The sequence below is a fragment of the Crotalus tigris genome, unplaced genomic scaffold, assembly GCF_016545835.1.
Source record: "Crotalus tigris isolate CLP2741 ecotype Arizona unplaced genomic scaffold, ASM1654583v1 scf7180000018165.1400786, whole genome shotgun sequence".
Classification (NCBI taxonomy): Eukaryota; Metazoa; Chordata; class Lepidosauria; order Squamata; family Viperidae; genus Crotalus; species Crotalus tigris.
Window position 1 is genome coordinate 803,579 of NW_024096859.1, and position 17,440 is coordinate 821,018.

General features: G+C 40.7%; 1 protein-coding gene across 3 annotated transcripts in view; it reads right to left on the bottom strand.

The window, feature by feature from the left end:
* Positions 1-17,440, bottom strand: part of DPP6 (dipeptidyl peptidase like 6) — a 570,597-nt gene that overhangs the window by 418,017 nt on the left and 135,140 nt on the right. Inside the window, exon 1 of one of the 3 annotated variants that reach the window (XM_039348635.1) lies at positions 6,374-6,795. The exons of the other annotated variants lie outside the window; for them this stretch is intronic. Within the exon in view, the coding sequence (XP_039204569.1) occupies positions 6,374-6,454 (81 nt within the window). The 5' untranslated portion in view covers positions 6,455-6,795. Of the gene's footprint in view, positions 1-6,373; positions 6,796-17,440 lie in introns of those variants that run through there. 3 annotated transcript variants of the gene reach the window in all.

Genomic DNA, 17,440 nt, shown 5'->3' on the forward strand with positions numbered 1-17,440 from the left:
CTGGTTGGGGGTTGCGGCATTAAAAAGGTTGAGAACCACTGTTCTAGTGCAGGGGTCCTCATCCTTGGCAACTTTAAGACTTGTGAACTTCAACTCTCAGAATTCCTCAGCCAGAAGTCCACGTGTCTTAAAGTTGCCAAGGTTGAGGACCCCTGGTCTAGTGGTTAAGGCAACCAGGCTAGAAACCAGGAGATGGTGAGTTCTAGTCCCATGCCAGGCATCAAAGCTGGCTGGATGACTTTGGGCCAGTCCCTTTCCCTCAATCCAACCTATCTCTACAGAGTTGTTGTGGGCAAAATAGGAGGAGGAAGGAGTATTAGGTATGTTCCACACCATGAGTTATTTATAAAAATATTAAAGGCAAGATATAAATAAATAAATCATCACCACAATTTGACTTATGTTCTAATCTAAAGGCTATGAGGATGATGATTTTATTGTGGAAGGAGCACCAGTATGTCAATATTAGCTCCTAGGAGAAAACACAAATGTAATAAATAAAATGATAATGGATAATTAAAGTGAATAAAATAAGCAATGGGGAGCAAACCTCACTCCTTTCTAGAACTGATGATAATATCTAGTTGGGTAATAAAATGTCTGCAAAGCAACCAAGCTTAGGCAGCACCCAAGTAATTGTTACTAATTACTAATTCCACTAATAATTGCAGATGGAATCACTAAAGAAAAAAACACAACTCTTAAATATAAACAAATATTTGCCATGACATATATTTTCATAAATAAACAAAACGCGGATACTTTTTTTTACCTCCAGAACTGATGACCTCAAGCATATCTGGAATTCTGTTCTCCTTCCATCTGTGCACCTAATTTATTTTCTTCCAGCTTTCCATCGATTTCTCTGACAGGCACAATCTGTTACAATGAACTTGCTCTGTGAATTGAGACTATTATTTTAGAATTTTATCTGGTGTCTCTCACTTTCTAAGGTTTAGATGTTGAATTCCAGCAAAAGGACCTTTTTTGCATTGGCACCCACTCAATTCCCTCATAGTGTGTTCATCTAACACCCATTAGTCGGTGGTTTGTTTGTTCCCCCCCCCCCAGCAGTCAAGCAAAATGTGCACTCTCTTTCAAACTATCAGTTTCCCTAAGATCTGACCATTTTTCAAGCTATTTCTCTGTGCAAAACTATTACACTCCTTTTATTTATTTTTTTAAAAAAACTATGGGACCACTGTAGGTTAGCTTGAGGCATTTCTACTGAGTGACAGAACACACAAAATATTAATGATTATTGAAAGCACCATTCTTACCTAAGAGGAATTTTGTAAGGTGATGTGATGATTGTTTCTGCTCATTCCACCAAATCTGGGAAGATGGGGCATCTCTATTGGAGTCATAGAATCCGGAAGGGACCATGGAGGTCTTCTAGTCCAACCCCCTACCCAAGACGGATAAATGGTTGCCTATTGAATGCTGAGTGGATTTGCAACCTGCATATGGGGCTTCGCACCGAAGATCTCAGACTGGGCCTCTGGTCTATACATTTCCTGACTGTGGGAAAGCTCAGAGATGTGTCTCCCAAGCATAAGTGAAAGAATGTCCTCCCATTGTCCCCCCCCAATAGAAAAATTACCCTAATGGCCATTGCCAGATCCTCAAAAAAAGTGCTAGAAGAGACTGGCGGTGCCGCAGCTTGAAAAGTGGAAGGGGGGGGACAAATGGGACAGGTTTGGTATTTCTCACAATCTGCTGGAGTGCTCATGTGGTCTAACAAGACGCTGGGTTCACTAGAAGATGATGAGGGGGAGCAGGGGAGGTGAGTGACAGATCCTAAGAGCAGTCTTTGATTATGTATGAAGCAGAGAAAGAGCAGAGGAAGAGGAGAAAGAGGGGGGGGGGAACTCTATGGCGGCATTTCTGCACGCAACATCCAAGGGAACCAGCAACAGAAGAGGATCCTAGCAATGCCTTGTTACTGGTCCCAGGAATCGTGCCTTCTCAGCACCTGTTGAATGACACCTTCCAAGGTTGGCTCCTTCTTAGCCTATAGGCATTTAAAATCTGGCTGTTCTCCCAAGAACTTGGGCCAGGACATCAACAAGCTCCATCAGTTGATTGGTTGGCTGAGGTATTATTGCTTTGGCAAAATGATACAGTGTAGTTGGCTTTTTACACTGCCCAGAATCACTGCTGAGCTCGGCAGCCTTATCAATTGTTTAAATAAATAAAATAAGAAATAATTGGAACACAGTACTGGAATTCTATAGCTTATTAAAAAAAAGAGACCGAGCAGAAAGGGCATGCGGTTGCCATATTTATAAAAAAAAATAATGCATTTGCACGCTGAAATTCTGGCATCAGGACACGGACCTCCTGGGCAAGTGTTTGGAGTCCTTGACTTATGGCCATTCATTTAACAACCATTTGAAATTACAAAGATGCTGAAAAATGTGATTTAAGACTGATTCTCACATTTACGACTGTTTCAGGGTCTCTGCAGTCACATGATCAAAATCGTCATAGTTGGCAACCAATATGGACTTATGACGACTGCAGCAAATGTTGCAACCTTCCGAGGGGGCGTCCATCAAGCAAAGTCAAGGAAGTAGCCAGATTCGCTTAATGACCACGCAATTTGCTTAATGACCATGATGATTCAATTAACAATCACAACAAAAAATTCATAAAATTAAATCTGTGTGAGAGAAAGAGGGTGAAGACAATCCTCTCTAATAGTCACAAATGTACAATCAGATTTTGTCTATACGTGTGAAATGATAAAGAATTCAGCTTGGAAAAATTATGTTATTCTTGGTTTTGGGCCTGACAGCAACCACATAATGCAGCTGCTAAAAAGACAGATCAGAGTCTTACGAATGGAACATCATTGTGCCATACAACTCTTACCATACCCCATGGGGCATGTGGGATTCATTCTGGGGCCTGACAGTTCAAAACAACGGACTAATAAATTGAGACAAACTTCAAAAAGGTCTAAATCAGTGTTTCTCAACCTTGACAATTTTAAGGCATGTGGATTTCAACTCCCAGAATTCCACAGCCAGCATTGCTGGCTGTGGAATTCTGGGAGTTGAAGTCCACATGCCTTAAAATTGTCAAGGTTGAGAAACACTGGTCTAAATACAGGACAATAGGACAATAAAACCTATGAAGAATGATTAAAGAATTTGAGTAAGAGATGACTGAAGGCAGATAACAATGTGGGGGTCTTTGGGTGTTCTTGAGCTTACTTGTTTTCTTGCAGATGTTTCATTAATCCCAAAAAGGCAACATCATCAGTGTTAGTACTAGGGTGATGTTATCTAGTTTGGGCAATGAAATGCCTGCAAGAAAACCACCAAGTTCAGAGAGCACCAAGGACCCCTCCTTTCAACAGATAAGCTCTTTTATTGAGACAGATAACAGTCAAATAAAGGATCTGAATTGTAGTCAGAGAAATACAGATAGACTCCCAGGTCTATTCCAATTCTATGATCTTATCATTCCAGAGGGCAGGATTATAACCATAATGAAAAACCTCTTGATTATGTGAACTGTTGGTCAGTGGAACATACCTCCACATGAAATGGGGAGTTCTTCCTTGCTGGAAGTCATTAATCAGAATCTGGAGGATCATCTATCAGAGATCATTTGTCAGAGATGCTGCCATTGGTCCTGCACTGAGCAGGGGTTGGACTAGATCAGAGGTCCCCAATCCCCCGGGCTGCAACCCGCTATCGGGCCTTGAACCCTTTGGAACAGGGATGCTTGTGCAAATCGAGCTGCACGCAAGCATGCCTGCCACTCATGTGGAACCATCCCCTCTCCCCTCTCCCCACCCCCACCAATCTGTAAAGGTGGATTAGATGAAATCTAAGCTACATTCCAACTTTGTGATTCTGTATGTAGGCGGTCCTCAACCCACAACCATTCATTTAATGGTAATTCAAAGTTACACCAGCCTTGGATAAAGGGACCTGCAACCTAGACTTACATTTACGACTGCTGCACCAGCCTCACGGCCCTGTGATTGCAATTTGGTTTGCATTTATACGATCAGCAGCACGAGGATCCTGTGATCGCTGTTCTCAATCTTCTTTGCCGATTTCCAGCAAAAACCCTTGTCTTAGGAAGCTGGATTTGCCTAATAACTATGGTGATTTGCTTAGCAACTATGGTGATTCGCTTAATGACCACCATAATAATTGTTGTAAAATTGGTTCCAATTCAATTTAAGACCTGCTTTGTCTTACAATGGAAATCCCAGTCCTATGTTGAGGATTACTTGTATATGGTTGTGGTTTTAAAGTACTATGCATACTACCCTGCCTGCGTCTTTTGAGAGTTCTATGAATGTTTAGGGCTAAATTAATTTTCTCTGTCCTCAGAGGCTCAGAGGCCTAATTTAGAAACTGTCCACAATCAATTCTATGCACCCCCTCCCAAAGTGAGAGAGGGACAGAAATCCCAAATTCCCACCATAAATTCTGAAGCATCTGAGCATATTAGATAGAAATTAATTTGATGACTGCTGCCTTTGCTATTTCTCATGGAATTAAAATCTGCTACAATCCAATGACTATCAAATGTTTAAACCCCATATTTTGGAGTGGGTGGAAGTAATTAATCTTGCAGGTAATAAGGAAATTTGGAAATCCTCAACCTTGCATCAGTAGACAATGTTGCGGGGAAAGAAATGTGGTGGGAATGAATGAATTTTCTCCCCTCCCTTTAATAAGAAAAAAGAAATACTTGGAAGAATATTAAAGTATTCCGTTGGACAGCGGTGGATATTACTAAAACACAGAGAGAAATTGAAACCGTTTAAGGCTGTACTGCAGTGAAGCAAGCAGGATTCCCCCCCCCCCCCCGTCTGTGCCTCCTGTCTCAATTTAATTTCAAATTTAATGGCTGTGAACTACTCTGCCAGCAGAGGTCTTTTGAAAAATTGGCTTCCTGTTAGAACCAGCAGGTAGGCAAAGGAATAAGATCTCCTTGTATTAGGAGAGAGGATCCTTTGTGCTGAACTCCAGTGAATAGGGAATCCCATGCTGAAATGGGGAGGAGAAAGAGGAAGGGGAGGGGGGAGGATGTCTTCAATCTGACTCCAAAGGAGCAATCAATATTAATTAAGTGGATGTGCAATCAATAAAGATGCGGGCTCTTGAGGGTTAAGGAGTAGGATTGGGGATGAAACGTGAAGCTTGGCCAAAGGGCAACCCACTGCAGTGGGGGCTGCAATGGAATTCCCCCCCCCCCTTCTAGGGGCACGGTGGTCCTTCTCTACAGCAGCCGGTCTTCCAAGCTCTTTCTAAGAGATTTCATTTTCATTTCGAGACACAAGACAGGGTATCACCGCTTGGCACCAAAGGGATTGGGATGTGTGTGATTTATTAGGAAGGAAGCAAGGACAGTAATTCACTTCAGACTCCATCAGCTAAATTGTGGGCGGAGGGCTTGCAAAGAGCAGAGGCTGTGAAGAGAGCCATCCACACCCCACCCGGAAATGCTGTGCAAGCAAGAAGCAATTCCACGCCAACTAGCCTCTGGGAATTGGGGTGCATGCACAAGCGTATGTCCCTTTGTGTAAGCACATGTGTGCATATATGAAATGGTAAGAAAAACCTTCACGTGCCTCTCTCTCTGTGTGTATTGTGTGTGTGCGTGCGTGCAAATGCAGGCACGTGCAGGTGAAAGGATAGGTATGACATTTTCTCCCTAACGTTTCTTATCAGCCTTCCGTATCAGCAAAATGCTGATCCAGAGCTTTAAGACGGGAAAGAGGTGGTGGCTACTGCTGGTTTAAATGAATTGGTTAATTCATCTCTCTCCGTCCCACTCTCCCTCCTGCATTTGCTTAGTATATCTCCATACATCGTGTGCAAACTTGCAGCTGATTCTTTGTTTTAAAGCCTTAGGCAAGAAGAAACACAATGGGGAGGGTACAAAAAACGAGTGGGAAGAAAGGAACTGCGGGGGGGGGCATATTTTGTTGTAGAATAGTCATTAATGTGTGTCCTAATTCCAGGATGAACCTAGAGCTCTGGATTCTCAACACCCCTCTCTCCAACACGGTGTGTTAAGGCACCACTGAATTTTGAATAAATTCCCCTGCCTTGAGCAAAACCCTCCCCGCCTTCCTTACAATCATAGTAGTCTCAAATCAATGCAGTTGCACCACATTGGCAAACCTCATCAAAGTTTTGCCCCTGTGTGTAACACACACCACGCGCTTTGTGGCACAATCCAAGGAAAATACCCTCCCAGGAACAATACAAGAGATTCCCAGTCTTAGAAAGCTGCATGAGCATGACTTTTTTTTCTTTATTCTATGCTCGTTTTTTTAGTTGCCCTGTAATAACCAAAAGGAAGCATGCAAGGTACTTCAGGAGATATTACCTACCAGTTTGCTGAAGGCAGAAGCTGCTGAAGAGAAGGTGGAGGTGGTGGTTACTTTTTGATGTGCCGAAATCATCACTGACATCGTGGCAAAGGGCGAGCGAGGATCCCGTTAGCTGCTCTCAAAAGAAAGCCTTCCTTCTATCTTCCCACCACGCAAAAAAAAAAACCCACCTTCAATTCTTTCTTCCATTCAGGGTACTTTCTGCTTCCTTCCATGAGGAAATCATTCAGGATCGGTTTCTCACTCACGGATACAGACACACACGTTCAATCATACAATGCAAGGATGCAAGGCTTCCAGATGTTTAGAAGAATAGGAATCCCACTCCCATCGCTTTCCAACAGCATCAGCTCACTGGATGCCTCTCCAGCCTGTGGTGTGAATGGATTTTGCACAAGGAAACGCTCAACTACTTCCAAGCACAACTGCTTGCTTCTCCGAACTTAGTGCCGCAAATTCTCCCAATGCCCAGCCAGGCAGATATTTTATAACCCACCCCCATTCTCTTCCCCTCATCCCCCCCCCCGCCCTTCCTCAAGCCCACCGGCTCCAAAGGCAGCTTATAGTCTTTGGTTGTGATAAAACCCCCGAAGGTATTTATGGTGTTGTCTTAGCCAGTTGTTAATTATTGCAACTCCCAGAAAGTATCAGACTCTCTGGCTGTGCTGGAATGCCATTTTATTTATGTTGCACTTACCTGCCTGAATACTGAACCCGTATTTAAATAAGACAACAAAATCAATGCTCCAAAGAAGATGGGTGGAAAGGGGAGGGGGATGTGGGAAGAGAGAGACTACAATATCTCTAGTCGTTCCAACGAGCTAATAGATTTAAGAAAACTGCTGAGAAGGGAGAAAGATTCTGGTAATAGGACTGTACACTTTGCTTACTGAAAGAAGTGAGGGGGAGAGGAGAACCATCCTTAAAAATTCAATTAAGTTCTCTCCCATGGATGATCCATTGTCCAAGAAACAAAAATAAATTGCTTTCCTACTCAGTCCTCTTTCAGACCCTGAGTTACTCAGATGTATTTCTGAGTAACTGATTGAACACAACTTTACTGGATTGGAAAGATACCCAGAGGATCATTTAGATCAGCTACCCATGTTATCTAGGAGGTTAATGCACTTAAAAACCCCTATACTGTATACTATTTGACACTACATCAGCATTGCCTATTCTGGTGCTCGCAGGATATGCTGGCCAAGCTCGCAAGGGATTTGAGGCAATGGTCTAATGCATCTGGAGAGACCCAGTTTGGCAACATTTTCCAAAGAAGCATCTATGTTGGTGTGCAAAAGTGTTGTGAAGCACATTAAAGGGTTCTACATTTACTGCCTCACAAATTATAGCCCATCACACCAGGGTGACAAAATAGTATTCTACACTGTTTTCTGAAATTTCATATTATCTTCCAGCACACAACAATACTTCATGGATGGATAGCAGTCCATTAGAAACTTACATCAGAGTAAATTTACTATTAACAAGGTCAAAAGACATCACAGTGGAAAGCAACAACTAAACATGTCTATGATCATCATCATCATTTTAGCCATTTTCTATCCACTGCAGGATGAAGGCCTCTTCCGCATGTTTCCAACCAATATGGTCCTGGGTTTTCTTCTGACAATTGAGCCTGCAATACTTGTGGATGTCATCAATCCATCCTGTTTTAGGTATCTTTTGTGGGTGATTTTTATTAAGTGGGATCCATTCTATGACTGCCTTGGCCCACCTGCCATCAGTTCTTCTTGCTATGTGATCATCCCATTTCCATTTCAGTCCTTTTACTCTCTTGATGATATCGTATACACATTTGTTTGTTCTCTAATCCATGTGCAGGTCTTTCTATCTTATCTTGTAATGTCGAGCATATATCTTTCCATAGCTCTTTGCACCACTCGTCTATGATATTGCCAAGAAAATGACATGGCCACATCTAAAAATTCCTTGGGAGTCCTGCCGACCTGGTAGGACAGCTACTAGTTGTACCAAACTATCTCAATCTCACTTACTATGATGCTTCTACGTAGCATCAGTGTATGTTCATGTAGCAAGAGAAAGAGAAAGCATACTAACAGGCAAATTATAATATTTTAATTCTTACATTTGGAAAGGAAAGAGGCAAAGGAAGGCTGACCCAAGATAATATGTTTAGGTGTAATACATTCCACAATTGTTTAACACCTACATTGTCTCTCTTTTACAAATTAAAAAGATTCAATAATAAAGAAGTGAGGGAAGTTCTATAATTCTAGAAAAAAGGCTCAAATATTATAAGACCACATATACCCCCTCATCTCTTTCTCTCAATGAGCAACAAGCAACGAAGAGGTCCTGAAGTTCAGCCCATAGAAAAAAACAGCAAGGATCACTGCACCCCAATTTGCTTTGGACTGTAGATAGTCCTCATTCAGTGACTGCCTCATTTAGTGACTGTTTGCAGTTATGACATTGATGAAAATGTAACTTAGCCAGCCCTCTTCACATTTATGACCTTTGCAGGTCTATAAAGTAAAGGAAAGCTGGAGAAAGATCAACACAATCACAGTTTAACTTAGCAATCTTTTCACTTAACAACTGGTTCCAACTATAGTCGCTAAATGAGGACTGTCTATACATCTTTTATCAAGAATCAGTTTGTCCTAAATGATTAAGGTATCAGGCTAGAAACCGGGAGACTCTGAGTATTAGTCCCACCTGAGGCACAATGATAGTGTAATGAATGTTATGGTCTTAAATGCTTATAGGACGTCTCGATTAAACAATCATTTATTAATGTAAGGTTGTTTTAAGAACTTTGGTTGGGCAAAGAGCCCACCTAATGCAAAACTGGGTATGCATAGTTCAAAGTATGCATTTTTAACTTCTTTACTGTTAGCAATTTTGAATTCCCTAGAAGAAAAATGAATGAAACATTAAAAGGAAAACCAAACAAAAATGCTGGTCTTTCAGACTGTGAATTAAACATGCAAATCCTTAAGGATTATGGCTTATTGGGTTTATGAATCCCAAAGACAGACATCCAACTTTGGCTTCTTAGAAAAAAGTCTGAAGCTTGAACTGCTTCAACCAACTTTAAATAGAAGCTGATGTCAACTTGAGGCAATATTTGCAATTATCCTTGTCCATGACTGCCAACTAGCATTCCTTCACATCTTGATCTTATGAACTTGTGTGCCTAAGAGACTTCAATAAAGTACTGAAAGAAATACACTAGGGATTGCAGTCTAACTATTATCCATCTCTTGGACTTGAACTGGATCACTGCTCTGCCTTCCAGCATCGCTTTAAAGATGTAAGCAGAAAATTGAGTAGCATATCACATTCAGAATTTTACTTTATTTTTTTAAAGAGAAATAACCCCACAACAAAAATAAATTATCAAACACAAAAAGCCAGAGTCCTGGTTGTCTTCAAAACTGGATCTACCAGTTAAAGCCATTAAAAATGAAAGTGCTGATTCTATTTGATTTGTTAAAAATTTCTGCAGTTTCAAATTTAATTAAAACAACCACAACATTAAAAATGGAGCTAGATATTGCAAAGCAAAACACAAGACTGCAGCATTATTTGTTTAAAAAAACACCCTGTGTGGAGACCTATAAACATTCTTAGAAAATAAAGATATAAAGAAAGGGAAATTATAGCTCAGATTCTCATTTGGAGGTGTGCTCAGCCCAGAGAAAAAGACACATTTATTTATTAAAGTATTTATTAATCAAATGTATATCTCACATAACTTCATTCATCAGTCTGACTCAATCTCATCAATTTGCAAGGTTTTGGAATTGGGCAGATTTTGTAATTTTAGTTCCCCATATTTAAGTTATTCCTACAGGCCTCGCAAAGAACACATAGGTAGCCCCTTACTATATTTCTTTGCCCTGAATAAAAATTACAAGGAATTGTTCTGATAAATCGGCAGTACAAAACTGTTTCTGCTCCAAGATACAGAAATTCATGTACAGACCTTCTCAGCAAGTTGCACTGCTTCATCAGTCAGATTGGGGTAGAATAGCAAGATCAGAATGAGCCAATTTGCTGCAGGGCAATTTAACAATTCAATTTAAATATTTAAAATAATTTTAAAAATATTTTGTTTTGTCATTCACTTTCATTTTGTTCCTCCTTTAGATAGATAGATAGATAGATAGATAGATAGATAGATAGATAGATAGATAGATAGAATGGCAACTTTTATTGCCATTTTTACTGTGGGCATACTGGTGTACACTAAAAATGAAATTCTGTTGCCTGCTCTCAAAAGTGTACACATACATAACACTCAATTAAACATACTATATACAACATATGTATAGTGTCATGATTCTGATAGATGAGATCAGCAAAAAGAACTCTAAGGCAAAAAAAGTCTCCTTAAAGAACATATTTATTTGGCTACATAATATTGGCCCGTTCAAAAGTAAACCCAAGACTGAAACACCCCCCCTGCAAAGGTTACAAAGTTATAAAGTGAAACTTCTCACCCCAGTAATATGTCATCAATCACATTTCCCAATAAGTTACTTCTGCCTACGAAAGTAACAGCCTGCTAGCAATGACCTTAGTTCCCACAGAACAATTTATTGTTATGTCTAAGCTAAAACACTCATCCCCCTCTCCCAAGTCTGTGGCAACCGAAAATGAAGGGAAAATGGCTATAGCTAATGTCTTATAGAGTTGACATATAGACTTACACCCTTACATATAAGTAACATATAAATATTAATCGCTGCTCATCTTGAATACATAGCGGGAGGAGGAAGCTTAAAAATTCACAAGGTTAACACTATATGGAGCAAAACTGTGACTGAATCTGGATGTTCTGCTTCCTTTTGCATCCTTTCTTCAATGATTTTATTCCACCATTTCTTTGATATTAGTAAAATTCTTGTCCGAGTTGTCTCATGGTGGGCTGGCCATGGCAGGTCATTACATGACCAACTCAATTTTATGGCATTTTGTGGAAGCAGTCATTAAGTGATTCACCACAATTGTTAAGCAAACCCACTGTCCACAATGTGCATTTTTGTTTTTTGTTTTTGCCTGAAATTGGAAGTAAATGCCAATTTCCAGCAAAAAGTGTTGCAAATTGCAGTCATGGGGACTGCAGATATTCTAAATGGCTGTAAATGCTGGCTAGTTGCCAAGCACCCAAAATGTGATTACATGATAGTAGGTGGGGGAGGGCTGATTGTTCTAACTTTGAATCCAAGCCATAAGTTTTGTTGAGGGTTTTTTTGTCCATTGTAATTTCAAAAAATCACTAAATGACCAGTTATAAATGGAGGACCAGCTGTAAAAATACACTTGCTTGAAAATATGTACCTGCTCTAAAATTACCTATAAAAAAATCTCAGCCCTAGAAACTTTCTTCCTAATTCCAGATGGATCAAATTAGGCACTTATTTGTCTGTTTTTTTTTTAAAGAAGAGATTAATTTTGAATAAAGAAAGCTAGAAGCCCTCATGAACTTTTCTGTTTTTTTTTAAAATGTAGAACAATTAGGCTTAACTTGTGATCAATAACTGAATCTATACTTCTGAAGTGGTAAGGGAGCCTGCCCATCACAGTTGTAAGTTGTGAGGGTCATACAACCAGACTGGCCCAATTTTATGACCTTTATTGTGATGGTCATTAAGCAAAAGCTGCAGTTCTAAACTGCTATAAATGCAGCTGGTTACTAAGCGCCTGAAGTTCAATCAGGTGCCCACAGGGGGCAGGGCAACCATGGAAACTTTGAATCCAAGTTGTAAATAGCCCCCAGAAAGGTCCCTAAGCAACCAGTCGTAAATCAAGGACTACCTATACCAGTGGTGGGATTCAGCCAGTTCGCACCATTTCAGCAGAACCGGTAGCTAATTTTTTGTTGCCCAGGCCCAGAATGGACTTCTGGAAGTGGCATCCACACAGAGAATCGGTTGTTCACATATTTGAATCCCACCACTGACCTACATTATACTGCAGTGGTCTCTAACCTTTCCGGCTTTGGCAGACCAGTGAAGGAGACAGGGATGGGGGCAGGCGGGAGAGGGGATTGTTTTGCACATGCACACCACTTTTACAAATGCAACTGCACGCACGTGTACACTTACGCAGCTCCACTTCCACGGCCTGGTTTCAAATGGGCTGCAGGCCGGCACCAGTCTGTGGACTGGTGGTTGAGGACCCCTACTATACTGTATGGTACATAAAGCAATCAAAGAGAAAGTGATATAGCTTGCCCTTTTTCCAATAGCTCAGCTTTCAGCAGCCCTTAGCTAATCTTGAGTATCTCAGAAGAAACTAAGCAAAGACAGACTTGTTAATGCTTGGATGGGACACCATCAAAAAATCTCAGGGCTTTATGATAACCAGGAGGAAAATCACCCCAGAAAAAGAGGCGAATCACCTCCTTATTGTTCCCAAGAACCATAGCTCTATGCAATCATCAAGATTCAAGGGTGACTTGAAGACTGTTTTCCTACCTTCCTGAAGTCCATAAATCTTTAGAAAGTACAGGTGTGCAAGTCAGCTTCTATATTGCAATCTTAAATGGTAGCAAATCATGAGAAGATTTATAATTTGTTTCATATGACATGGAGACCTGAGACAAAATTTCCAGAATAAACACTTCCCTCATTAGTAATTACCTACCTCCATATTTCTTAATCTTGGCAATGTTAAGATATATGAACTTCAACTCCCAGAATTCCTCAGACAGCTGGGGAATTCTGGGGATTGAATTCCACACATGGTAAAAGCTGCCAAGCTTGAAAAAACACTGATCTACATGATTTAGGAATAGCAGAACACTATTTTTTTGAATATAATATAATATAATAATAATAAAGTTGGAAGGGACCTTGGAGGTCATCTAGTCCAACCCCCTGCTCAGGCAGGAAACCCTACACCATTTCAGACAAATGGCTGTCCAGTCTCTTCTTAAAAACTTCCAGTGTTGAAGCATTTACTGCTTCTGGAGGCAAGCTGTTCCACTGATTAATTGTTCTAACTGTCAGGAAGTTTCTCCTTAGTTCTAGGTTGCTTCTCTCCTTGATTAGTTTCCACCCGTTGCTTCTTGCAGCAAGTCTTCTGCATCTATTGAAATGATTTATCATGAAATCCGACAAACTTTGAACATTCTTCCAGAATTATGCGCCATCTTTCTAAGCCTATCTTAATTCTTTAAATCTTGTATATGAAATAATTATTTTTCAGCATATAATGTTTTCCCTATTTTGTCTTTAACTGCATTTGAAATCAGTGGGATGTTAAATGACCCTACTGATTTCAAATAGTCTCTAAGTACAGCTTACATGGTTTGAAGCCAATTCCATTTGTATTATTAGTTCCTAAAACATTATATATGAGGTTTGGCATTAGAAATAAGGTTACCAGAGCCACTTAATTCTTAGGGGAACCATCCATTTTCCAGTGTACAAAATACATTAAGGATGTATTCCACTGGTCATAAAAGGTCTAGACCTACATTAATAACAAGGATCTGGTTGACAAGAAAATTCTCCACAAAGGCATGTACCATCTCAGAAAGCTTCTCTATGCATAAAGGAAGATTTTTTTAAAAAATCTGCTCCCACTGCATGAGAATTAAATATTTATTTCCACCATAAGAAGTTATTAAAGCTCTGCAGGCATAAATATACAGCAGGAAACCCACAAGACACAAGCATATTTTACTAAAATGCATTGTGACAATAGATATAAACAGAAAAGATTCACTGGAGAAAATATAATAGCTGAGTGAATTCTTTGTGTGGTAGGTTTGTGAATTCACCAGTCAGATGTGATTACAGGTAGTCCTCAATTTACGACCACAATTGAGCTCAAAATTTCTGTTGCTAAGCGGATCATTTGATAAGTGAGTTTTGCCCCATTTTATTAGCTTTTTTGCCACAGTTGTTAAGTGAATCATTGCAGTTGTTAAATGAGTAACATGGTTGTTAAGTGAATCTGACTTCCCCATTGACTTTGCTTGTCAGAGGATCCCAAAAGGTGACATGGGCACTAAGAGTCATAAATATGTGTCAGTTTCCAAGTGGCTGAATTTTGTTTACGTGACGATGGAGATGGCGCAAGCGTAGTATGAAAAATGACCATAATTCACTTTTTTCAATGCCTTTGCAACTTTGAATGATCACTAAATGAACTGTTGGAACTACCTGTGTAAGGACAGGGGTGTACAAAGCTTTAAAAAGGCATTTGTCAGCCCTGTGAGAGAGACCAGGCTAGAAACACAGACAGATGAACTAAATCTACTTTATTAAGCATTAGTAGAAAATTGCAAGATTGAGAACACACTTCTTCTCCTGTGCCCTTTACAAGTCAAGAACCAGGGAAGATGTCATCTGAATGGCTTGCCCCATCCATATTCCTTTGTCTGGCTGTGTTTCTTTGCCTTGCTTCCCAAGGTTATTTGTACCTACTATCACAGCACTTTACTTCAGCATTTCAATCAAACTTCCCTTAGAGGAAATGTTGAATCTTTGCATGGACAGAAGTCCAGTTTGTGGCTGACTGAGTTTAGTCCTACTTGGATATTTTCAATCAATCAATCAATCAATCAATCAATCAATCAATCAGAATAGAGCTGGAGATCTTCTAATCCAGGTGTAGGCAACCTTGGCTCTTTTATGACTCGTGGACTTCAACTCCCAGAATTCCTAAGCCAGCATGGCTTGCTCAAGAATTCTGGGAGTTGAAATCCATGAGTCATAAAGAGTTATGTTTGCCTACCCCTGTTCTAGTCCAACCCTCTGCTCAAGCAGAAGACCCTATACCAGTGGTTCTCAACCTTTCCAATGCCGCGACCCCATAATACAGTTCCCCATGTTGTGGTGACCCCCCACCACTTATACATCACCGGATGCCAGGGGCGTGGCCAAAGAAAAGGGGGAAAAATGGCGGACAGCCTTGTTTGGCGACCCCCTTGAAATGGTCGTTCGACCCCAAATGGGGTCGTCCCGACCCACAAGTTGAGAACCACTGCCCTATACCAATTCAGACAAATGGCTGTTCGGTCTGTTCTTAAAAACCTCCAGTGATGAAGCCCCCACAAGGCAAAGTGTTCTACTGGTTAATTGTCCTCACAGTTAGGAAGTTTCTCCTTAATTCCAGGTTGCTTCTCTCTTTGATTAGTTTCCAACCATTGTTTCTTGTCTTGCCTTCTGGTGCTTTGGCCATTCTTCTTTGTGGCAGTTCCTCAAATCCTGGAATAGTGCTATTAAGTCACCCCCTAGTCCTCTTTTCTCTAGACTAGCCATACCCAGTTCCTGCAACTGTTCTTCATATGTTTTAGTCTTGGAGCCTTTGATCATCCTAGTTGCGCTTCTCTGTACTTTTGGCAAGCTTCATAATGGCATGAAACCTCTTATAAAGAAAGGGTATCTTCATACCTTTCCAAATGACGCATTATTCTGCCATATTCATATTTCAATGCAAACTGCAGTAATTGGTTGGCATCTTTACATTTGTACAGTCTTGTGGCTATGGACATTTCCTTAGTACCTGCCAGGTTCTGGTATTTTCTGACATTTTATTTTATTTTTTAAAAAAACACCTTTAATTTTAAAAAAAGGGGAAGCTGGCATGCAGTGGAAGAATGCACCGATTTCCAATACTTGATTGATTCTCCATTCCAAGATTCTATAAGTTGTTTTTCTAAATAAAAATGATAATGATGGAGACTGCAGTATTTTATTTGCTCACCTCCCTAGAAAATAGACAACGATAACCTGGGAGCATCCAGCAGGACAAGGAGCTAAGAGGCAAATCATACTGAATTCTTTGTATGCAGGAAAACAGCCAGGTTGACCCTTCCCTAACCTTTCCCAAGTTACATCTCATAGTTATTAGATTGTGCTTTACTCTGGCAGAGTCTTGTCTGTGGGCAAGCCACAGTAAAGTAATTACTTTAAGTAACTCCTTGAGTCTTTCTTGGTTCCTTGTGCCTGATAGCAGTGCATTCAAGAGGGAAGCCCAAAATAAGAGACTACACAATCCCAAACTGGATGGGGAAGGGAGAAAGAGTTTCAGGATAGCCACACCCTACTGGCTACATCTATTAGAGCGGTTCTCAACCTATGGGTCGTGACCCCATTTGGGGTCGATCGACCATTTCACGGGGGTCGCCAAGCAAGGCTGTCTGCCATTTTTTCCCCTTTTCCGGCGGGTGCCTTACCTCCCTTGGGCTGGGCCAGCTGGTGGCCCAGCCGGTGGTTGGCCTGCTCCATCTCTGCCGCTTGCCAGCTACGTCTCGGCCGGCACAGGGGGCGGCACCACACATGCGCAGCGCTCCCAGGCAGGGAAAGTCCTCGACTTACAACCAGTTGGGTAGTCCTCGACTTATGATCGGTTTAGTCCTCGACTTACGACCGGTTGGGGGTCGCGGCATTAAAAAGGTCGAGAACCACTGATCTATTAGGTTAGAAAGTTATAACTTTAATCTTGCGGGATTCTGTCTACAAAGTATAAGCAAATGAAGAATTGGACTCAGTCGGATCTAACTGCCTCTTTTGGGGGCTTGGATCTGTCACAGGCTGTTCTACTGTTTAATCAGTCTGCAACCTTTCATTTCCACCCTGAAGGCAAGTCAATAAAATGAAGCAGTATTAAAGGTATAATCTATCAGAGAAATAAAGTCACCTTATTCCACCTTGGTTGTCAAGGCAAAACACAACCTCACCGTATCCATTTCCCGGCTACAAATCTCTCTGAGGCTGAAGAGTTGGGAAAGAGCTGGTGAAGCTGCAGCAAGAAATATGGGTATTACTTCAGCCTTTCCACTTAATGATCCCACAGAACCCCACTGTATTTTTAAAAGGAAGTTTTCAAACTATTTTATTTGCTAGGCCTACCTTGCGTCACCATCCTTATTATTTTTTATATTAGAGAAATCAAAAAACCTGAACCTGGAATAGAAGTTTTTCCATCATATTTGACATCCCTTTAAATCATCTGAAACAAAACTGCCAAACTTATGTACCTGTTGACCAGCCTTTGGAAAAACTACTTTTATATTTATTATGGCAGCCTCCTCCGGGAAGGGAATAAAGTGATAAC